This window comes from Mauremys mutica, chromosome 4 (genome assembly GCF_020497125.1).
Source record: "Mauremys mutica isolate MM-2020 ecotype Southern chromosome 4, ASM2049712v1, whole genome shotgun sequence".
NCBI lineage: Eukaryota > Metazoa > Chordata > Testudines > Geoemydidae > Mauremys > Mauremys mutica.
Genome location: NC_059075.1, coordinates 114,191,935 through 114,216,540, shown reverse-complemented (window position 1 = coordinate 114,216,540; position 24,606 = coordinate 114,191,935). Strand labels below are relative to the sequence as shown.

At 45.6% G+C, this 24,606-nt stretch overlaps 1 protein-coding gene across 1 annotated transcript in view; it reads right to left on the bottom strand.

The window, feature by feature from the left end:
• Positions 1-24,606, bottom strand: part of PPP6R3 (protein phosphatase 6 regulatory subunit 3) — a 136,742-nt gene that overhangs the window by 43,902 nt on the left and 68,234 nt on the right. The window contains exons 10-16 of the mRNA XM_045013936.1: positions 16,674-16,739; positions 16,091-16,203; positions 15,297-15,410; positions 12,854-12,983; positions 8,475-8,627; positions 4,729-4,878; positions 3,865-3,929 (exon numbers count right to left, since the gene is read on the bottom strand). Of these exons, the coding sequence (XP_044869871.1) occupies positions 3,865-3,929; positions 4,729-4,878; positions 8,475-8,627; positions 12,854-12,983; positions 15,297-15,410; positions 16,091-16,203; positions 16,674-16,739 (791 nt within the window). The remainder of the gene's footprint in view (positions 1-3,864; positions 3,930-4,728; positions 4,879-8,474; positions 8,628-12,853; positions 12,984-15,296; positions 15,411-16,090; positions 16,204-16,673; positions 16,740-24,606) is intronic.

Below are 24,606 nucleotides of genomic sequence, written 5' to 3'. Positions count from 1 at the left end.
CTGGCCTGTGGCCTGGTTCATCTTTGAGAAAGTCTGCACATCTTTTAATGGGAGCTTGAGGTTAGTAGATCTGTAGGGAGTCATTTTCCATACTTCTTCCTCATGAGAGTTCAGTGTCAACAACACTATCCAACAAAGCACACCAAGATCTTTGCAGAATAAAAAGTTACTTCGCTTATATAGTAACTGAGTTCTTCAAAATATGGGTCGCTACTGGTATTCCACTGCTGGTATGCATGCGTTCCATGAGCCAAACACCAGAAGATTCTTGCCAGCTGTGTCCATTGGTCTGTGCCTGTGCCCTTTTCCTCCTCATGTGGTGAACTGAGGGCATAAGGGGTGGTGCAGACCAACAACTTCTACCACAAATAGCCCTAAGACCGGGGAGGAGGGCAGTCACAGAACAGAGATAGGAACCGCACACCTTGAAGAACTCCAATTACTATACAAGATAGACCATTACTTGAGGGAATGTTACCTATGTGTGTAATTCCTGTGGATGATGAACAAGCAGTACTGATTGAGGAGGGGGATGCAAGGACATATGCTGCACCACCAATCAGAGGACTGCTCTGCTGAAGGAAGCATCAGATGAAGGATCTTGCACCCGGCTGTAATGTCTTGTAAAGGTGCAAACAGAGACCCACATTGTCACTTTACAGATTTTGAGGAGAGGGATGTCTTGAAGTGAACCTACTGATGCAGTCTCAGCTTTAATTGAGTGAGTCCTCACACGATGGTGGAGAAGGGGCATCATTAACTCAAAGCAGGATGCAGCCCAAAATCCATTTGGAAAGGGTCAGAGGAGATTACTTCCCCTCCCTTATATTCCATAAAGGATTTAAATAGCACTTTGCTCTTTGTAGGTAGAAAACTATGGTCCAACAGATGTCCAGAGTGAAGTCTATCCTTCACTTGGTGCCATGAAGCTTTGGAAAGAAAACAGATAAGTGAATATTCTGATTTAGATAGAACTCAGAGATTACATCAAAAATTCACCTTGAAAGTAGTCTCAGTGAAATTTTGTCTGTGGAAGAAAGTGTAAGGCAGATCAGCCAGGAAGACCCCCAGCTTATCTACTCCTCTGGCTGAGGTGATATCAACCAGAAAGGCAACCTTCATCGACAGATGAACATGATGCCAAGGGTTCACACAGTCTTTGTTAATTCTGACAGGACTAGACTGAGGTCCCCCATCCAGGTAGGTTTTGTTATCAGAGGTTCTAACACCAACACTATCTTTTAAAAAACATCCTTCACCCCTCTGGTTGTTCTCCAGAGGGTGACAGGTCTTGATAAGTGCTAAGTGCATCCATATAGAGCTAAGAGATACTTCCAAAGTCTTTCAGGAGAAAAGGTAGTTCAAAATGACAGGGATGTTGTCATCTTCTGGGGTTATTGGACAATGTTGGTGCCAAGCCAAAAACTCCTTCCCACTTTTCTGTGTAGCACTTGTATGGAATCCTTCCTACTGTTAAGAACAGATTGTACTGCTTCTGAACATGCCTTTTCTAGGTTTGTTGCCCATACAAATATCAGGCTATCAGGTGGAGGAATGCTGGAGTGGGATGTCTGATCTTGCCTCTGTCCTTGTTCAACAGGTCTGGGAAGAGCTGAATATGGATACATGGGCATGCTGATATCTGGTGAATGCTGGGAAACCAGAATTGCCTGGGCCATCTGGGAGCAAATCAACATCATTGATACTCCCTGTTGCTTCATATTCCTCAGAACCTGAGGTAAAAGTGGAACATGTGGAAAAGTCTGTCAGTTGTCCTCCTCAGCTGGTGTTTAAATTACCTGTAGTCATCACGTGGTAATGATGAGGTCGGTGTAACCACCTCTCCTGCACTTGAAGATTCCAACCCCACTTGAGCTGGTGATTCCTCCTCTTCCCTCCATTAGTTTTTGTGGTTCAGGATCTTCTCTGCAAAGGGAGGGCTGTCTGGATTCCCTGTGGTACTGTAAGAACTGTCGCATGTATGGATCCCATGGACCCCAGTAAGGCTAATGTGAGGAGACAAAAGGTGGGGTGGTGTCCATGGGGTAGGGTACAACTGATTCTGGGGTGCACAATCTCTCTTATGAGATACAGACCCCTTGTCTCAGTGATGGGACTCGCCCCCTAACACTCAACTCATCAGATGAGGTAGCAGGTTCAAAATCCATGGGCGGTGCCGTTGATCCTGGGATCCTTACACCCCATCTGGTAGATGGTATCAGTGAGCAACACTCCCTTTCCTGCATGTCTTGGACGAATGGTGTGGAGATGTCCCTGCTCAGGATCTGTTCTGACAGGAGCAGGGATTCCAGGTTAGTGAAGATGGCCATGTCCTCTGGGCAGCATACCTAGCCCTAGACTCAAAGGGAGTGGGATGGGCTCCCTTTTCATGGCGCCGCCAGCAGTAGTCTCATTGCAGTCTTTGGTACCAATGACTCATTACAATTGCATGACGGTACTGTCTGTGTAGGAGGTACCCATTTTTGTTTTTATCTTGCCTGTACCAGGGATTGCCCCACTCCTACACATAGTGCTGGTTTCAGGGTGCTTTTGCCCATCAGAGCTGGGAGAATGGTAGGATTCTCCTTGTGTGATCCTAACACTCCTGTATCAGGGCATAGCCCCTCACTCAACTTGGAAGTGGTTGGAGAAAAGGCCCTCTTTTTGGATGAGAGCCTGGAGGAATCCTTCGCTCTACTCCTATGAGCCCCAGACCTGGAGGTCACAGTGCCAGGAATGGCACTTCTCAGTACCTCTTCCTGATGTACAAGAGGGTCTGATGGACCAGAGTTGGATCAAGGGCTCACACCAGGATCCATTAGCAATTTCCAAACCCTACACTTATTGGACCAACAGGTTCAGTCTGGGAAGGATCAACATTACCAGGGGAAGAAAAGTGTAAGGAATTGAAATCAGAAAATTAAAAGGCCAACAGAAGCTTTAGTCCAAGTGTCAGTGTGCTTCCTTGCCCAAGTTATTTTACTAGCTTAACTTGTATTTTTATTCATGTACAAAAGATAATTACACCTCACACCTACTGACAAAAGGAGAAAAGCATGTTCAACATATTCCATGTTTGTTTATGCCTCTTGTAAAATTTGTTTTAAGGTGGGGGGAGGGGAGGAGGAAGAACAGATTAACATTAAAAGCTGTATTATCCAGCACTTTACCAGCCGGAAAGCTCTATAAACCAGCATTTCTGATCTTCACTGAAAGTCCGATTTATCGTCCGGTTGGCACGAGGCCAGCAAGCTCCCTACCTGGCTCCGTGTGGCTCCTCGGAAGGGGCGACATGTCCCTGCTGCTCCTAGGTGGAGGAACAGCCAAGAGGGGTTCGGGGTGTGGGAGCGGTTGTGGGGCTCGGGCTCTGGGAGGGAGTCTGGGTGCGGGAGGGGCCTCAGGGTAAGGGGTTGGGGAGTGGGAGGGTGGTGCTCACTTTGAGCGGCTGCCTGCACCCCACCCCGAGGACTGGCTCGGCAGCTCCCATTGTTCGAGAAATGCAGCCAATTGGAGCTATGGGGGTAGCGCCTGCAGGCGGAGGCACACCTCTGCCTAGGAGTGGAAGGGACGTCGCCACTTGTGGGGAGCCACCAGAGGTGAGTGCCACCCGGATCCAGCAGCCCACACCCCCTCCTACCCCCCAACCTCCAGCTCTGAGCCCACTCCCGCACCCAAACTCCCTCCCTCTTAATTAACTGGAATTTTTGACTTACCAATACCCCCTCCCCATTCCCCCAACATGCTGGATAACAAAGCTTTTACTGTAGTAGACTCAATTCTAAAGTGATCACGCATTCATATGTTACATCAAATCTAATGTAGCACTTCAATTTCTGGGAAAGGAGTAAAGGCTTTGTTACTCACTGTTTCTTCTCATTCATTTCCCATGCTTCAAGTATTTGTTCCACTAATTGGCACTTAAGAAAAAGCTATTAAAAAAAAGTGTTTGCTTAGTATTTCTAGAAGCTTAAGTACAAAGTATCATATATTAAGATAATTTCAAATAAAAGTAGCAATTAGTTTCAGGCAGAAAACTATTAGATCACATAACGTATTTTTAAGTTCACACAACAAAACTCAAAGTGCATTAAGCCCTTTTCACTATATTAAAGACCAAAATTCTTGAGATCGGCACCCTACAACTCCTATTTATGCATCTAAGTAAGTGTTCAGGTCCCTTTGTTCTCAACACAATCTGCTGAGTACTGAATATTTTTGAAAATCTGGCCCTAAGTGAACTATGAGCTATATTCAGAAAATCTATTTTCATGAATGACAAAATTAATAGACTAGAATGTCCAGATTACCCTAACTTTGGGTCCCAAATCATACACTGTTTACAAGCCTCATACAATGTTTACAGGCCTCCCAGCAAACCAGAAAGGATTCTCTTTAGAGCTAGTCAAATCTACTCTTAAGTTAAAGGGATTCCTCTTCAGACAGACCCAAGACACTAGTTGTCTCCCACAACAGTTTCATCCTAGGGATGGATGAGCTACTGCTGCAGCCCTCCAGCCCCTAGCAGACTGGAGAGCAATCTACCATGCATCAACAAAACCATACCTTCAACATGGGTAGTGAACTGTCACTAAATCTTTTTTTTTTTTTTTTTTTTAATATTACATGCCTCTAATAAGACATGGTTTTATTTCCACTAGAAAGAGAAACAGCTACAATAGTTAAGAACAAGGCTTACAATGTCAGAATGTCCACAAAAGCACAACTTACATGTTTCAGTAAGAGATTGTCCCCAATGGAGTCCTGATCTGTAATTGTGCCATTTTCTGTACTCTCAAGGGGACTTGCAAGAATCAATGCAATACAGATTTCTACTTGAGTATGCAAGAAGTTATTCCATGTGTATTTAAAGAACATATCCTGCAAGACAAATTCAAAAGGATTTGATTACACACACTGGGATCTTTTCACTGAACAAAACAAGCAGCAGTGTAGTTCTAGAAAGTCAGACAGTAACCAGCAATCTCTTAAATACTTTAAAATTTTGTACATGGCTTAGACAGCAATTTATTGTTTTAGAACAGGGGTTGGCAACCTTTCAGCACTGTTGTGCCGAGTTTTCATGTATACACTTTAATTTAAGGCTTCGCGTGCGATAATACATTTTAACGTTTTTTAGAAGGTCTCTCTATAAGTCTATAATATATAACTAAACTACTGTTATATGTAAAGTAAACAAGGTTTTCAAAATGTTTCAGAAGCTTTATTTAAAATTAAATTAATATGCAGCTCTTATTAGTTTAGTGTGATCCTTGCCCTTGCTGAGTTTTCCAATGTCTGGTGACACCTATTTAGATACTTTAAGCTGCACATAGGCTTCTGAGTAATCAGTTGATAACCGACTGGCAGGAGATCAGTGGCTGGAACCCCAGATCGGCAGCTGAGGTGAGTGGAGCTGGTAGGGCTGAGCAGGGCCGGAAGCCTGGACCCTGTCTGGCAGGAGGCCTATGCTGGAACTCCAACTGGAAGCAAGGTGAGTGGAGCTGCAGCTGGCAAAGGGCCAGCAGCCAGAACCCCAGAGCAGCAGCGGGTTGAGGTCAGCCTGCCCATCTCTGGTGGTTCGGGAGTGGACTGAGCATCTCCGCCCGCCCCTGCTCTGCGTTTTCAGCTGCTGGCTCCTGCCAGCCGGGGTCTCAGCCCACTGCCAGCCTGGAGTTCCTTCCCCCAGGCCAGCAGCGGGTGCTGAGTGGGACCAGCGGCAGGACCTTGGCTGGCAAGGGGCCAGCAGCGGGAACCCCAGAGCGGCGACGGGCTGAGCGGCTCAGCCTGGCCCACGTGCCATCAAAAAAATCGGCTCGCGTGCCACCTTTGGTACGCATGCCGTAGGTTGCCAACCCGTTTTAGAAAGACAAAAATCTACGCACGTTTGGCACCTAAATAGCAATTTTATAACCCATAGTTGCCATATGATGTAGATCAGTACTGGTCAATTTATAGATAGGGAAATAGAGGGACAAAAGTTGAGTCAGAAAGACAACCCAGATGTCCATACTTCCAATCCTACCCTTCATTCCCTACAATACTTTAATATTTTTAGGTTCAAGTACTGGATACAGAAAGGCATATAGTAAAAAAATATGACTTTAAATGTTAATTTTTCTGTCTCTCTGATTTAGATCAATTATGTTTCTCGTATGGAAACAAGAAATTGGCAGCTGTCACTGGTAACATTCAGAATTATGAGAGAGTTCTTAGAAATACTCAATGATCTGAGATTTTTTAAATAAAATTTAGCAATGCCATTATGTGTGACAGACATGGCAAGTTCCTGTAATATACTTGAAAAACACTATTTAATTAAAATTAAGTTACTTGGAGTCCAAAGGTACTCAGACTTTAAGGCCAGAAGGGACCATCATGATCATCTAGTCTGACCTCCGGCATACTGCAGAACACAGAATCTCACCCACCCGCTTCCGTAATAGACCCCTACCTCTGGCTGAGTTACTGAAGTCTTCAAATCATGATTTAAAGACTTGAAGTTGCAGAGAATGCACCATTTACATTATTTTAAACCTACAAGCAACCTGTGCCCCATGACGCAGAGGAAGACAAAACACCCCCAGGGTCTACCAATCTGACCCAGGGCAAAATTCTTTCTCGACCCCAAATATGGCAATCAGTTAGACCCTGAGTAGGTGGGTAAGACCCACCAGACACCCACCTAGGAAAGAGGTCTCTATAGTAACTCAGAGCCCTCCCCGTCTAGTATCCCATCACTAGCCATTGGAGATGTTTGTTACTAGCAGTCACAGATCAGCTACATGCCATTGTAGGCAGTCTCATCATCCCATCCCCTCCATAAATGTATCAAGCTCAGTCTGGACAGTCAGTCAGTTTTTTTGCCCCCACTGCTCCCCTTGGAAGGCTGCTCCAGAACTTTACTTCTCTGACAGTTAGAAACCTTGGTCTAATTTCAAGCCTAAACTTGTTTATATCCATTTCTGTCAGGTCCACACTGGCGCTTAGCTTAAATAACTCCTCTCTCTCCCTGGTGTTTATCCCTCTGAAGTATATTATATAGAGAGAGCAATCATATCTCCCCTCAGCCAAGCTCTTTGAGTCTCCTCTCATGAGGTAGGTTTTCCATTCCTCAGATCATCCTAGTAGCCCTTCTCTGCACTTGTTTCAGTTTGAATTAAATCTTTCTTAAACATGGGAGACCAAAATTGCACACAGTATTCCAGATGAGGTCTCACCAATGCCCTGTATAATGGTACTAACACTTCCCTGTGTCTACTGGAAATACCTCGCCTGATGGATCCTAGGACTGCATTACATTTTTAACGGCTGCAACTCATTGGTGGCTCACAGTCATTGTAAGAACACAAAAGCGGCCACATTGGGTCAGAGCAATGGTCTATCTAGCTCAGTATCCTGTCTTCTAACAGTAGTCAGTGCCAGATGCTTCAGAGGGAATGAACAGAGAGAGGTAATCAAATGATCCATCCCATCACCCATTCCCAGCTTCTGGCAAACAAAGGATAGGAACACCATCCCTGCTTATAGTGGCTAATAGTCATTGATAGACATAGCCTCCATGAATTTACATAGTTCTTTTTTGACCCCTGTTATAGTCTTGGCCTTCACAACAGGCCTCTGGCAAAGAGTTCCACAGGCTGACACTGCATTGTGTGAAGAAATACTTCCTTTTGTTTTAAACCTACTGCCTATTAATTTCATTTGGTGAACCCTAGTTCTTGTCTTATGAGAAGGAGTTAATAAAAAGGTTAAAACATAAGTAGGAAATAAAAGTCAACCTTGAAAAGATGCATGCTAGAACATAAGGCAAAAATACACATTCAGTGGGAGAATCTATGTGGTAAGAAGATTGCCAACTAGATACAGGTTTTCAAGTGCAATACAGTGGCGAAACCACCACAGGTTTGGCAGCATACAGAGAGGTACCACTTCAGACGAGGAAGATAAAGGACAGGTTATGTCACAGATGGGACTGTACTTAATGCACTATATACAGTTGACACATTTAAAAGGAATTAAAAGAACAAAAAAATTAAGGTCAGGACGGAATGACTCAGGAAGAAAGAATAAAAGCAAAGTAAGTTTAGGTAGGTTGGCTGAAAGAATTTGAGCATGGGGAGATAGCAAAGATAAGGTAGCAATCTAGATCTGTCTGTAGAGTGTAAACAACAAGGAGTAAGAAAAACTACGTACTGTATAGAGGTCTAAAGAGTAAACTATTAAGCAGAGCTGAGGAAAATTTTTGGTTACCATCAGGAAGAGAGTTTAACAAAATCCGGATGGTGGAATAGTCTCAATGAAAGTGGTGAAAGCCTCATTACATGGCTTCTTGTAAAACACTCTAGGGCACAATCTGCACTGACAAAACGAATAGACATTGTGATATCTTAACAGGACTTTACCATCTACTTTCTGTGATTTTATAAAAATATAATATAAAAATTATATTAACAGTGTAAGTAAATTATTCTTACCAATACAACTCCTATACTGTTCAACTCCATAATTTCCAAGTTCACATTGTTTGTGTTAGTCTGTAGAAGGCTGGATATCAACCTAATCACATTTAAGCGAGTGTTTCCCACAGGCGGATCCAATACGCCCCATGTTGTCTTCATAACACTTTTCTAGACAAAAAAGAGTCCATGGGAACAATTTTTTTTTTAAAGTACACATTTCTTTCAAGTCAGTTCGGTGTTATTTATCCACAAACAGAGAATGTGGTAAGAATCTTGTATGGCCAATTTGGCAGCAGTAGCATGACATTTTGTTGTGGGACAGTTGTTTTAGTTCCATACATTAACACTTATTTTCTAGCACTATGGATTGGGAACAATGAGAAGACAATTAGGCTGGGGGAAAACAACAAGATATGGCGTATACAAACTTAGTGGCACTATGGACACCTAAAGGAGCTGCATTCAGCCCCATGATGGACATTTACCAGAGAGAACTGAGATTCAGAACACACTTCATCAAGCTTTAACTATTCAAGTCCAGTGTGTCTAGTTAAGCAGTTTTTGTATTTATCCAGGCAAGAAAATTAGTAATTATTGTAGTAAATTTTCTAAAGTCAGAAGAGAGAAATAAACCTTAACTGCAGACTTCAGAATAATTATGTTTGTTTTAATTAAGAGAATGTTGTAAATACTTAATGGTCTCTACTGCTGCCTTATAAATGCCAGCATACTTGCACAGGAATTTAGGAATTGAGATACCAGATCAGAACAGTGGTTTGTGTACTCAGATAAACTGTCTGACAGTGGTCAATACCAGCTGCTTCCAAGGAGGGCAAAAAGCTCGTAACGGACAGTTATGCAATAAACAGCAAACAGGGATTAGAAAGAAGTGTCCCCGTCATTTAGTGGTTCAGTTGTGCCCTGAATGGAGATTTTATCTCCTTTCTAAGAAAGCATCCTATCTACCTACTACAAATATGGATATTCTCATTATCCTTCAAATTCTATGCTCTTGACTACAATTCTCTTAGAACAATGAGTTCTGCAGGTTTCCTTAAAAAAAGTGCATTTTTCATTTTTATATCTGTAGCCTTTCAATTTCACCAGATGTCCCTGGTGATCTACAAATGATCTACCATCTCTCCTCTGTCTTTTAATTGACCTCATATCCTCTTATACGTCTCTCTAAAGTGAGCTTTCCCAATCTTTTCCACAGTGTATATGGAAGCTCTGTCTTGCCCCCCATGATAAAGCCTTCTTCTGGACCACTTATTTCTGCTTTATTTTGGTATGTCATACAAAAGCATGCTCCTTTCCAAAGAAAGGAAAGGATATTTTGTTGCATTTTAGTGCAATTGCTTTTTCTCTATTTTGCTCAATTAAACAAAGTCAAACAGTTGAAAATATGAACGCCAATACATTACAGGGGTAGTTGATCACTAATGAATAGCCAAACGATAAGTGGCTCAGAAAAAGGCTTATTGTCTGTCCGTTAAAAAGGCTAAAATGTACTTTTTAGCTTTCATTAAACTGGTTTCTGAATTAAAAAACAGTTACTAACCTTTCTGTAACCACTGTTCTTCAAGATATGTGGCTCATGTCCATTCCACATTACGTGTGCGCATGCCACGTTCACCATTGCTGAAGATTTTTCCCTCAGTGGTATCTATCAAGGCAACTAGCACCCGCTGGTGCTGTGAGCTCATGCACCAGCATAAAGGGGCCTGGACAGTCCCACACCCTCTCAATTCCTTCTTGCCAGCTAACTCCGACAGAGGAGGAGGAGGTTGTGGAACGGACATGAAGAACATCTTGAAGAACAAGAGTTACGGAAAGGTTAATAATCGTTTTTTCTTCTTCGAGTGCTTGCTCATGTCCATTTCACATTAGATGGCAAGCGGTACCCGAGGAGATGGGCTCAGAGTTCATGGACATGCAGACTGCAACACTGCTCTGCAAAACTTGGCATCATCTCTGGCCTGCTGGGTAATATGGTAGTGGGTGTAGAAGGTATGAACTGATGACCAGGTCGCTGATCTGCAGAGGTCTTGGACCAGGACATGGGCCAGAAATGCTGCTGATGAAGCCTGAGCCCTGGTCAAATGGACAGTCAAGATGGCAAGAGGTTGGACTGCCCACCTGCTTGTAGCATGTGCACATACAGGGAGTGATCCAGGATTAAATTCTCTGGGTTGAAACCGATAGGCCTTTCTTCTTGTCTTCTACTGACAAAATTCCACGTGGTTTGGTCCTCTCCATGTAGAAGGCCAGGGTGAGTCTAACATCCAGCTAGTGGAGACACCACTTCTCTGCGTTCCTGTGCGGTTTCAGCCCGATTACTATGAAACTATGAGACCACCTTTGGAAGGAACACTGGGTGGGGACGCAGTTGAACCTTGTCCTCAAAGAACACCATATACAGAGGTTCTGATGTAAGGGCCCTGATTTCTGAGATCCTCCTGGCCAAAGTAATTGCTACCAGGAAGCCAACCTTCCAGGAGAGATACAAGAAAGGGAACAATGCCAGTGGCTCAAAGGGAAGGCCCATAAGTCTTGATAAGACCTGGGTTAGGTGGAATCAGTTTGAAAATCTGAGGATAAAATCTTTCTAATCCCTTGAGGAAGAGGATGGCCATTTCATGAGAGAAGACCGACGTACTGTCTATCAGAGGGTGGAAGGCTGAGATTGCTCTTAGATGCACTGTGATCGATGAAAAAGCTAGTCCCTGTTGTTTCAGATGGAGCAGGTATTCCAGCACAGACTGGAGGGGCAACCAAGTCGGAGAGACACCTCGTTGGGAAGACCACACAGAAATGCTTCTACTTGGCTAGGTAAGTCGCTTTACTAGACAGTTTCCCATTACCTAGCAAGACCTGGTGGACTTGATCTGAACAGGCCTGTTCTGCTGGGATCAACCATGGCAAACTCACGTGGTCAGGTGGAGGGCCGTGAGGTTTGAGAGGAGTAAACGGTTGTGATCTTGCAAGATCAGGTCAGGGCAGGGCAAAAGTGGAAGTGTGGGTGCTACTGCCAAGTCTAGCAGCATACCAAACAAATGTTGTCATGGCCAAGCAGTGGCTGCAAGGATGACCCTTGCTTTGTCTCGCTTGACTTTCAGAAGGACCATGTGTACCACAGGAATAGGAAGAAACACATAGAACAGGAGCTCTGCCCATGGAAGTAGGAAGGCATCTGAAAGAGAACCCAGGCTGTGACCATGTAGTAAACAAAACTGTTGACATTTCCTCCACCTCTGACTTTGAGGAACAGGACTCTTCAGGAGACCATGGGGGAGCATACCCTTTGTTTCCATCAACCAGTGCCGTAACAGAGATATCTTTGCCGATACCAGAAGGGCCAGTTTTCCTCTGGTCAGTACCGAAGGGCCTGGTGCTGGATATGAGCTCGGGGCAACATGCTCCATTCTGTTCAACATGCTCATTGGAGCCAAGAGTTGTCCCATCAGGGCCCTGGCCGCTGCAAAGGTCTCAAGGTTGGAATGCACTGCAATCCCGCTGGATGTTCCCTGGCATTGGCAGATGGCCCCGCACCGGACCCAATGGCACCTGCAAGCAGGGTGGAGTCGATGGTGCTGCTAGCAGAACAGGAGTGGATGTGTGGTCTGACACGGGTCGCACTTCCCATGTTTGTCCTTCCTCAATATTGGGCAGTGTCCTCTCTTGGACCAGCTTCTTGTGCTTCTCTCTCAGTAGTGGACGGGCGCTGAGAAACATGCAGTGCTTTACATCAAAGCCGAGGCGCTGAGTCCAACTTGCTTGGCTCTAATGCAGGTCTAAGCGTGGCTTCCATTAGGACAGCTCTTAGTCTAGCCTCCCTGTCCCTTTTTGTACAAGACTTGAAGTTGCGGAAGATTTGGCAACACTCTTATGTGAGCTTCTTCCAGACATTTCAGAGTGTGGGTTGCCCACCAGCACAGGCTTGCCACAGGAGGCGCATGCCCAGCCCCAGGGGCAAAATAAGAGATGGGGGGATCTCACTATATACAGTAATATTATCTACACTACTAGTAGAAATTAAAATGGAAGGTAACTAAACAGAAAACCCCCTGAACGAATCCCTTGCCGAAGCAAGAGAAGGTGTTCCAGTGACAATCATGGGTGTTAAGAAGAAACTGAGATGGTGTCGGGGACTGGGCCCTTTATAGTGGTCCATGAGCGTATGGCACCAGAGGGCATTAGAGCCAGCCCGATGGATACCACTGAGGGGGGAAAAAAATCTCTGGTGATGGTGCATGCAGTGCACACACCCCTAACATGGAATGGACATGAGCAAGCACTCGAAGAAAAATTATTATTTTTAAAGCCTTTATCACTAAATGTTAGCCTGTAATCTGTTTCCATTTTCATTTGGATGAGTTACAGATTCCACTTACTTTCGGGGGCTCAAGTAGTAGCTCATGGAAGGATGCAAGTCGTGCTTTTATGGCTTCTAAAACACTTTTGTTGACTGAATATGTTGAATGGCTCATGCCCGGAGGACAGATCTCTATATGACCTTCAAATCTAAATATATAAAGAAGAGTTGGATGAGTATATTGCAGGATTAGTTACAATATTAACTCAAGTTAGAAACAATCTTAACACAGATTTACAGAGCTGGTGCTATAACTAGAAAGACTATAAACAAAGGGTAAATCTAGAGCAGTGGTTCTCAAACTGTGGGTCAGGACCTCAAAGTGAGTCATGGACCCGTTTTAATGGGGTTGCCAGAGCAGGCTTAGACGTGCTGGAGCCAAAGCTGAAGCCCAAGCCTTGCTACCCAGGGCTGAAGCCAAAGCCAGAGAGCTTCAGCCTTGGGCGGTGGGGCTTAGGTTACAGGCCCCCTGCCTGCAGCTGAAGCTCTTGGGCTTCAGCTTCCCCACCTGGAGTAGTGGGGTTCAGGAAGGCTCAGTCTTCGGTCCCCTCTCCTCAGGGTTTGTCTGGTCATTTCCTCCTGTATGGAGTTGGCAACACTGATTAATAGCAAGTCATCGTTAATCCCTAGGAAATGCTTTATGCCAAACAGTACAAGTTTTAAAAGCACGTAAGGCCTGGCCTACACTTAAAAATTAGATCAACCTAGCGGCATAACTCAGGGATGTGAACATTTTCATGCCCTGTGTGACACAGTTAGGTCAATCTAACTTCTGGCATAGATATGGCTAAGTCAGGGGTGGGCAAACATTTTGGTCTGATATGGAAATGGATATGGAATCTGGATATGGAAATTGTATGGTGGGCCAGGAATGCTCATGAAACTGGAGGTTGGGGTGCGGGAGAGGGTGAGGGCTCTGGTGGGGGTGCAGGCTCTGCGGTGGGTCCAGAAATGAGGAGTTCAGGGTGTGGGAGGAGGGTGAGGGCTCCAGCTGGAAGTGCGGGCTCTGGAGCAGGGCTGGGGATGAGGGGTTTGGTGGGTGGGAGGGGATCAGGGCTGGGGGGGAACTTGGGTGTGGGAGGTGGTCAGGGGTGCAGGCTCCCAGCTGCGCTTACCTCAAGCAGCTCCTGGAAGCAGTGGCTTGCCCCCTCCACCCCGCCCTTCCGGCTCCTACACACAGTCTGCATTTCGGGCAGGGGCAGCATGCGTAGCCCCCAGCTATCCCTACGTGTAGGAGCCGGAGGGGGGACATGCCACTGCTTCCAGTAGCCGCGCAGAGCCACATGCGGAGCAGGACAAGCCCCTTACCCCACTCCCCGGCAGGAGCTCGAGGGGTGGATTAAAGGGTCTGACTGGCCAGATGTAGCCCGTGGGCCGTAGTTTGCCAACCCCGGGCTAGGTTGACGAGGAGTTAGAATACTTAACTTAGGGCATATCTACACTACAATCTTAAATTGGCCTAAGTCCCCAATAACTTTCACTGACAGTCACTTATGCTCCTATGTCACTTTTAAAATTTTTCATCAAGATGACTAAAAATATTTAGAAGCATTTATGTTCCTTCACAGCTAAGTTTTGAGACACAATGTTGAGCACGACAGCTGTAAATTGTAATGTCACGAGCCCAATTCAAAGCAGATCTGCTGCCAACGTAAACCCTGTGTCTCTGGCAGAGGAATCAACTTAAACAAGTAAAAAATTCAAACATTAAAGAGGCAAGTATGAGCAAACAGATAGGGAAGTGATCAAGGAGTGCGCATCATCTTCCCCCTGTTTCGGTTCTAGAAAAAGGAAAAGACTGATGCAAGGGGAAAAAAAAGTTCTAATCTGCTGAAGACTAGGTTGCAGATGCTTTGGGGTCAAAATAGGCCCATGGACTGGACCCAACCACAACAGATATTAAGGACCGCACCTGTTAACATCAGCTAAGAGCAGAAGCTGAAACACAAGGAAAGCAAGACCAGACAGAAATGGCTTGTGGTCAACAGTCATAAGGGACACTCAAATGGGAGACATCAGCTATCAAAACAAGGCTGTGAAATGTAGGAACAGGTCAAACATTTCATACCATGCTTTTCATAGAATCTGAGAATCTTGGGACCAGGCCACAAATGAAAATACTGATGTGCTCAACACTTATAATTCCATCACTGTAGTATCTAAACATAAGCTGATACGAAGGCCAGCATAAAGAATTTCAAAACCTGAGAAATAAAGCTGGTATTTTAGGATGCAATCTAAAAGTTTATATGGCTATGTTTTTACATTAGATCAAGAGGACCCTTCCAGGTGGGAAGCTGGCAGATACCTGTTGGGGGGTGGGGGAAGTGTATAATACATCCTGCAGTTCATGGAAGGATGCAAGTCATGCCACCTCTACAAAAGGTAAATTCAGCAGCAGCACAAATCTCACAAAGGATGTGATCACAGATTGGGGGCGGGGGGAGAGGGGAGTGTCTTACGTTGGTCGTCTTGTCTCAAGTAAGGTCAGTAATATTTGGATTGCACTGACTATTGCAGACTCATTTTTCTCTTTATGAAAAATATTTGATAGTAGCTGTTCTATAATTTCTTGCCTAGAGAGAAAACATCAATAAAGTTAGACATACAACTTTTTAAAATACAAATAACTGTTTATACGGAGACAAGCAACAAAGAGTCCTGTGGCACCTTATAGACTAACAGACATATTGGAAAATGAGCTTTCATGGGTGAATACCCACTTTGTCCGAGGCATCCAATAAGCCTCTTAGTCTATAAGGTGCCACGGGACTCTGTTGCTTTTTACAGATCCAGACTAACACGGCTACCCCTCTGATACTATACAGAGACAAGCAGCTACAGTGTTTCTTTGTAAAACTTCTGGCCAAGACTGAATGGAGGTTCAGAGCCATTTTCACATTTTTTCCCTCCTCCCACAATATTAAACTGGTTTCCTTCACCATTTTTCTGGCAGTTATTAGCCCACAGCAGCAGATCTAAGGGTTTTAAATCCAGGCTTCTGTTAAGTGCCAGCATAATGCACAACTATCAGACAGACCTACCATGCATAAAACTGTGTGATATGAAATTAAATTCAGCTTTGCTCACTTTCATAAATTTAGTTACTTCAGGAAACATCCATACATTTTGTTAGCTGCATGTAATGGGAAAGTAATTATTGTTATTTCCAAAAGGCTTCAAATAACTAAAAATAAATGCCACCATTCTCAGAGGTACAAGGCAAATAAATAAGAAGTTAAACTGTCCAACATACTTTTCTAGAGTTGCAAGCAGCGGGTCTGGTTCTGAACTGTTCTGTACTTGTAACATCTGGTCTCTGCTCAGGCGAATAATTTCACAGAGCGACTGTGATGCATTTGAATGCCTCTGAAAAAAAGATTTTTTGTTGTTGTTTTAAGAGCAGTATAGGACTACACACTATCTAAAGAACACTTCTCATCCCAGAAATTATGAAGCTGTGCACAAAAAACATGACCATATGCCAAGCAATTTGTGTTATTTTACAGGGAAAGGTAAAGTTTTTTTCAATACATTTCTAAACATCAAATGCCTTTAGACAGGACTCCATTCCACTGCCACCAAGATGGCAGAATAGCACTGCTTGGAGACTCCTGCCATCCTACCTCATCCCCTCAAGAATTTCAGGGGCCAGGTCTGATAATAGGTACTAATTCCATAAATAAGCAAAGTCAATACTGACAGAGTCCTATTTCTGATTACAGTATTGCTTTAAGATTTTCTGTCAGCTAAGACAGGCCTACTAGAATCATAACTGCTTTTAACAGCAATAATTAATAAGCTAAACAGCTGGATCTTGACAAGCACAAAATACTTACATCTTCATCTTGAGATGGATGTACAATTTCTACAAGCCGCTGGATAATTCTCTCCTCATTTAACCACTGTAAAAAAATTTAATGATATTGAATAAAAATGCAGTATTTTTCCTTTAAATCAGAAAAATATACAAAGCATAACCTGAGCATGTTGAGGGTCATCTATCAAAATTTCTTTAGTAGCATTCTTATTCTTCAAATTAATATTTTTGTATAATAATAAATTCAAAGTTTTCAGACTAGATACCAAGAGTAGAACAGAAATGTGTAGTGCCAGTGACTACTGCTGGCCTACTATAATCTTTTGTGGAAAGTAATTAAATACAATTTATGAAAAAGGCATTCTATTTGCTTGATGATAGTGGCATCACACTTGACATGTTGCATTATAACTAGACTCTGAACAATAAATGTTGAGAGGTACTGGGCTCCATATCTTCCAAGCTTTCTTCCTTATTTTCTCAACTTATAGGTAAAGAACTCTTCTCTATGAGAAAAACAGATTACCGTACTGGACCTGAAGAAAAAGGCAATACCATTTACAGGTCTTGGGACCCCAGAAGACTCATCTTCACATACTAGATGTGCACACATACCCCAAACTCCCATGTATTAGTGCAAGTAGCTAAAACTGTCAGTGTAGCCCTCTGAGGAACACGTTACCAAACTGTTATTAAACAGCATTAAAAAAATAAAAAAGCTCAGTTGGCAAGTATCCGTGCGCATAAAGAAATAAAATTAAACTTTTTGAATGGACTCCTGAGGCACTCGATGGATGGCTCAGAGGCTTTTACAAACGTGAGTACACAAAATGTAATATAAAAGTGGGTCTCTTTCACCTAAACAGATTCATCAGCAAATATATTAAAAACAATAACTCTCAAGCCAACCCCCTCCCCTAAAGCCTGGGGAGAGACTTCAAACTGCATTTACGACATGCTGAAGTGGTAAATGCATCTAGGTGCTGGCAAACCAAGGCAGGATTCATCTCAAGAAATCCTCCTCAAGTACATTCTGCCAAAACTCCCTGCCATTGATAATAAGGGAGCTCTAGCTCAAATACCTCTGCTGATCTCATACCATACTTGCTGCATTTGCAAAAGGCAGTATCTCGGTTACCCACATCCAAACTATTCAGAGCTTCATAAGTGATAAATTCAGGAAAAAAAAATGAAGTGTCATTAAATACCAGATCTGCAATAATTCTCTACGCTTAGTTTCCTTTATGTGGATTGCATAATCTCCAGTGAAGACAATATTAATTGAGAAGGAAGATGCTATCAGTGATGAGCTTTTCAAATCTTATTACGTTAAAGTAGTTTAAAGTTTTGTTCATAACTATAAAAAGGCTTTTTTATTAAAAAAATTATAAATAAAAATTCAATATAACTCAAGTGCAAAGTAACTGATGTGCATCTGAAGGAAGCTACCCTTGGAAGCCTACCTTTATATAGAGTATCCCTAATCTAAAGTGATTAGTTTATTAAAACTGGTTACCTACCTTCCGTAACTGCTATTCGAGATATGTTGCTCATGTCCATTCCAAGTAGGTGTTGGTGCAGCACATGCGCGACTGTCAAAAGGTTTTTCCCCTAGCGGTACTCATTGGGTTGGCTCTGGAGCCCCCTGGGGTGGCAATGTACATAAGTCCCTGCCGACCCGCCGCCTCTTCCAGTTCCTTCTTGCCAGATACTCCAGAGGGGAGGCATGTTGGTTGTGGAACGACCATAAGCAACACATCTCGAAGAACAGTTATGAAAGGTAGGTAACCGTTTTTTCTTCGAGTGATTGTTCATGCCAAACCCAAGTAGGTGACTCCCAAGAAGTTTCCCTGAGGAGGGGTCAGAATTCATCAAGTTGCAGACTCTATCAAACATGGCATCAACCCTAGCCTGTTGTGTATTGGCACAGTAAGACGAAAAGGTATGGACAGACCACCACGTTCCTGCCCTGCAGATATCTTGAATGGGGACCTGCACCAGGAATGCTGCAGATAAAGCCTCTGCTCTAGTGGAGTGCGCCATCAATGCCAGGGCTGGAATCTTTGCCAGGTCATAGCACATTCTGATGCAGGCCATGATCCAAGAAGAAATTTGTTGGGATGAGAGAGGAAGCCCTTTCATCCTTTCAGCGACAGCATTGAAGAGTTGCATCGACTTTCTAAACGGCTTTGTACACTCAATGTAAAAAGCCAGTTCTTGTCCAACGTTCAAAGCATACGCTCTCTGTCATTGGCATGTAGGTTCGAGAAGAACACTGGCAGGAAAATGTGCTGATTTGCATGAAACTGCAAAACTTCTTTGGGGAGAAAGGCCAGGTGTGGACACAACTGCACCTTGTCCTTACAGAATCTCTATAAGGGGGCTCAGAAGTTAACGCTTTGAGCTCAGTCATCCTTCTGGCTGAAGTTATGGCCACAAGGAAAGCCACTGTCTGAGAGAGCGAGCAAAGAGCAGGTTGCTAGAGGCTCAAAGGGGGGGTCTCAGGAGCCTGGAGAGGACCAAGTTGAGGTCCCATGGGGGGGGAGAAGGCGAATCTGTCGCCGCACCTGTGGATAGAGTCTGTCTAGCTCCTTAAGGAAGCGTCCAACTACGGGGATAGCAAATACTGACTGCCCCACGCACCTGGGTGGAAAGAGGAAATAGCTGCCAGGTGCACCTTAATTGATGAGACCGCCAGCCCCTATTGTTTTAAGTAGAGTAAATAGTCCAGTATAAAGGGGATTGAGGATTGGAGTGGAGCAAGTACCCTTCTGCGAGAACCAAAGAGAACAGTTTCCACTTGGTCAGATAAGTGGCATAAATGGAGGGTTTTCTACTGCTCAGAAGAACCTCCCTAACCAAGTCGGAGCACTGAAACGCTAACAAGTTCAGCCATGGAGTTTCCACGCTTTAAGGTGGAGAGATTCTAGATTGGGATGCTGGAGGCAGCCGTGCTCCTGCGTGATGAGGTTCGGAATCATGGGTGTGTCCAACGAGAGGTCTAACAGCATGGAGAACCAGTGTTGGTGGGCCATGCTGGTGCTATGAGAATAAGCGGTGTCTTGTCTTGCCAGACCTTGAGGAGGACTTTGTGGATGAGAAGGAAGGGTGAGAACACACAGAATCATAGAATCTCAGGGTTGGAAGGGACCTCAGGAGGTCATCTAGTCCAACCCCCTGCTCAAAGCAGGGCCAAACCCAACTAAATCATCCCAGCCAGGGCTCTGTCAAGCCTGACCTTAAAAACCTCTAAGGATTCCACCACCTCCCTAGGTAACCCATTCCAGTTCTTCACCACCCTACTAGTGAAAAAGTTTTTCCTAATGTCCAACCTAAACCTCCCCCTCTGCAACTTGAGACCATTACTCCTTGATCTGTCATCTTCTACCACTGAGAACAGTCTAGATCCATCCTCTTTGGAACCCCCTTTCAGGTAGTTGAAAGCAGCTATCAAATCCCCCCTCATTCTTCTCTTCTGCAGACTAAACAATCCCAGTTCCCTCAGCCTCTCCTCATAAGTCATGTGCTCCAGCCCCCTAATCATTTTTGTTGCCCTCCGCTGGACTCTCTCCAATTTATCCACATCCTTCTTGTAGTGTGGGGCCCAAAACTGGACACAGTACTCCAAATGAGGCCTCACCAGTGCTGAGTAGAGGGGAATGATCACATCCCTCGATCTGCTGGAAATGCCCCTACTTATACAACCCAAAATGCCATTAGCCTTCTTGGCAACAAGGGCACACTGTTGACTCATATTCAGCTTTTCGTCCACCGTAACCCCTAGGTCCTTTTCTGCAGAACTGCTGCCCAGCCATTCGGTCCCTAGTCTGTAGCAGTGCATGGGATTCTTCCGTCCTAAGTGCAGGACTCTGCACTTGTCCTTGTTGAACCTCATCATATTTCTTTTGGCCCAATCCTCTAATTTGTCTAGGTCCCTCTGTATCCTATCCCTACCCTCCAGCGTATCAACCACTCCTCCTAGTTTAGTATCATCTGCAAACTTGCTACGGGTGCAGTCCACACCATCCTCCAGATCGTTAATGAAGATATTGAATAAAACCGGCCCCAGCACCGACCCTTGGGGCACTCCACTTGATACCGGCTGCCAACTAGACATGGAACCATTGATCACTACCCGTTGAGCCCGACCATCTAGCCAGTTTTCTATCCACCTTACCGTCCATTCATCCAGCCCATACTTATTTAACTTGCTGGCAAGAATACTGTGGGAGACTGTATCAAAAGCTTTGCTAAAGTCCAGAAATAGCACATCCACTGCTTTCCCCTCATCCACGGAGCCGGTTATCTCATCATAGAAGGCAATTAGATTAGTCAGGCATGACTTGCCCTTGGTGAGTCCATGCTGACTGTTCCTGATCACTTTCCTCTCCTTTAAGTGGTTCAGAATTGATTCCTTGAGGACCTGTTCCATGATTTTTCCAGGGACTGATGTGAGACTGACTGGCCTGTAGTTCCCTGGATCTTCCTTCTTCCCTTTTTTAAAGATGGGCACTACATTAGCCTTTTTCCAGTCATCCGGGACCTCCCCCGATCGCCATGATTTTTCAAAGATAATGGCCAATGGCTCTGCAATCTCATCGGCCAACTCCTTTAGCACCCTCGGATGCAGTGCATCTGGCCCCATGGACTTGTGCTCGTCCAGCTTTTCTAAATAGTCCCGAACTACTTCTTTCCCCACAGAGAGCTGGTCACTTCCTCCCCATACCGTGCTGCAGAGTGCAGCTGTCTGGGAGCTGACCTTGTCTGTGAAGACAGAGGCAAAAAAAGCATTGAGTACACTAGCTTTCTCCACATCCTCTGTCACTAGGTTCCCTCCCTCATTCAGCAAGGGGCCCACACTTTCCCTGACTTTCTTCTTGTTGCTAACATACCTGAAGAAACCCTTCTTGTTACTCCTAACATCTCCAGCTAGCTGCATCTCCAAGTGTGATTTGGCCTTCCTAATTTCACTCCTGCATGCCTGAGCAATACTTTTATACTCCCTCCCTGGTTATTTGTCCAATCTTCCACTTTTTATAAGCTGTTTTTTTGTGTTTAAGACGAGCAAGGATTTCACTGTTGAGCCAAGCTGGTCGCCTGCCATATTTACTTTTCTTCCTACACATCGGGATGGTTTGCTCCTGCAACCTCAATAAGGTTTCTTTAAAATACAGCCAGCTTTCCTCGACTCCTTTCCCCATCATGTTATTCTCCCAGGGGACCTTGCCCATCAGTTCCCTGAGGGAGTCGAAGTCTGCTTTTCTGAAGTCCAGGGTCTCTGTTCTACTGCTCTCCTTTCTTCCTTGTGTCAGGATTCTGAACTCGACCATCTCATGGTCACTGCCTCCCAGGTTCCCATCCACTATTGCTTCCTCTACTATTTCTTCCCTGTTTGTGAGCAGCAGGTCAAGAAGAGCTTTTCCCCTAGTTGGTTCCTCCAGCACTTGCACATACAGAAGTCTTCCCACCCACAAGAGGAGAAAGGCGACCAAGATGGAACCAGGGCTGTGGTTCAGGAAGGAGCAGATCTCCTGGCACTTCCTGTTGCTCCGTGTCACAAACAGATCTATCTGGGGAGAACACCACCTCTGGAAGATATTGCTGGCAACGTCCGGGTGGAGACACCATTCGCGGCCATGAAAGGACCTGCTGAGGCGATTAGCTAGCTTGTTTTGTAAGCCCGGCAGGTATGACACCTCTAACTATATCGAGTGGGCAATGCAGAAGTCACACAGTTTGAGGGCTTCCTGGGACAGGGGAAAGGAGTGAGCACCACCTTCTTTGTTTATATAGAACGCTGCTGTGGTATTGTCCATCAGCACAAACATTTGCCCTGAAGACGGGCCTGAAACATCTAGCAAGCTAGATGCACCACTCGTAGCTCTCTGACATTGACGTGTAGCGATAGTTCTGCCTGGGACCATAAACCTTGAGTCCTGATGTCGCCCAGGTGCGCCCTCCATCCCACCACTGAGGCATCTGTGACTAGTGACAGCAACAGCTATGGTTTGTAGAAAGGTACTCCTGCAAAGACTATCTGCAGCTGTAGCCACCACCAGAGGGACTGTAGGACCCAAGGAGGGAGTGTGACCAGCCTGTCCAGAGGGTGCCAACTCGGCCTGTACACCTGAGCCAGCCATGACTGGAGAGGGCGGAGTCTCAGACTTGCGTGCTGCACTATGTAGGTGTAAGCTGCCACATGACGCAGAAATCTTAGGCAATTCCTGGCTGTCGTGCTTGGGAACCAATGGAGACCTTCGATGAGGGCTCTTAGGGTCAGAAATCGAGACTCGGGTGGAATCCAAGACAGAGAATACAATTAATTGGGGACTAGTGGGGATCAGGGTCGATTTCGTCAAGTTGAGGATGAGACAGTCTGAGGAACGTTGCCTGCACCAGTTTCATGTGTTCCTCCACCTGGTCTTGAGATCTACCCTTGATGAACCAGTCATCCAGGTATGAGAAGATTTGCACCTGGTGCCTGCAAAGAAAGGTCACCACGACCACCATCCATGTGGTGAACACCCAAGTGGTCACCGATAGTCCGAATGGGAGGATCATGAACTGATAGTGCTGGCCTCTGACCACAAATTGCAGAAAACGTCTGTGGGATGGGATTATGGAGATGTGGAAAAGACGGTTACTCACCTGTAGTAACTGTTGTTCTTCGAGATGTGTTGCTCCTATCCATTCCAGTTAGGTGTGCGCGCCGCGCGTGCACGGCATCTCGGAACTTTTTTTACCCTAGCAACTCCGGCGGGCCGGCTGGGCGCCCCCTGGAGTGGCGCCGCTATGGCGCTAAATATATACCCCAGCCGGCCCGTCCGCTCCTCAGTTCCTTCTTGCCGGCTACTCCGACAGTGGGGAAGGAGGGCGGGTCTGGAATGGATAGGAGCAACACATCTCGAAGAACAACAGTTACTACAGGTGAGTAACCGTCTTTTCTTCTTCGAGTGATTGCTCCTATGCATTCCAGTTAGGTGATTCCCAAGCCTTACCTAGGCGGTGGGGTTGGAGTGAGACGTGGCGGAGTGTAATACCGCGGAGCCGAAGGCTGCGTCGTCTCGAGACTGTTGCACCAACGCGTAGTGGGAGGTGAAGGTATGGACCGAAGACCAGGTGGCCGCTCGACAGATGTCCTGGATGGGGACATGGGCCAGGAAGGCGGCCGACGAGGCATGCGCTCTCATGGAGTGAGCGGTGAGGCGGCACGGCGGCACGCGAGCAAGCTCGTAGCAGGTCCGGATACACGCAGTGACCCAAGAGGAAATCCGCTGGGAGGATATCGGCTCGCCCTTCATGCGTTCAGCAACTGCTACGAACAGCTGGGGCGAACGCCGGAATGGTTTAGTCCGCTCGATGTAGAAAGCGAGCGCCCTGCGGACGTCGAGGGTGTGCAGCTGTTGCTCCCGAGGTGAGGCATGCGGCTTCGGGAAGAACACCGGGAGGAAGATCTCCTGGTTGAGGTGGAAGGCTGACACCACCTTTGGGAGGAAAGCCGGATGAGGTCGAAGCTGCACCTTGTCCCTGTGGAAGACGGTATATGGCGGACCAACCGTCAGAGCGCGGAGCTCAGACACTCGTCTCGCTGACGTAATGGCGACGAGGAAGGCCGTCTTCCAGGAGAGATCGAGCAGAGAGCACGTGGCCAAGGGCTCGAAAGGAGGACCCATCAGCTTGGCCAGCACGAGGTTCAAATCCCAGGTCGGGGCAGGACGCCGCACAGGTGGGTACAAGCGGTCCAGGCCTTTAAGGAAGCGGGAAACCATTTGGTTGGAGAAGATGGACCGACCTTCCACGGATGGACGAAAGGCGGACACTGCTGCCAGGTGAACTCTCAAGGAGGAGACCGCAAGACCTTGCTCCTTAAGGTACCAAAGGTAGTCCAGGATGGTAGGGACAGGGACCACGAACGGATTGAGGCCTCGCTGGTCACACCAGAGCGCGAACCG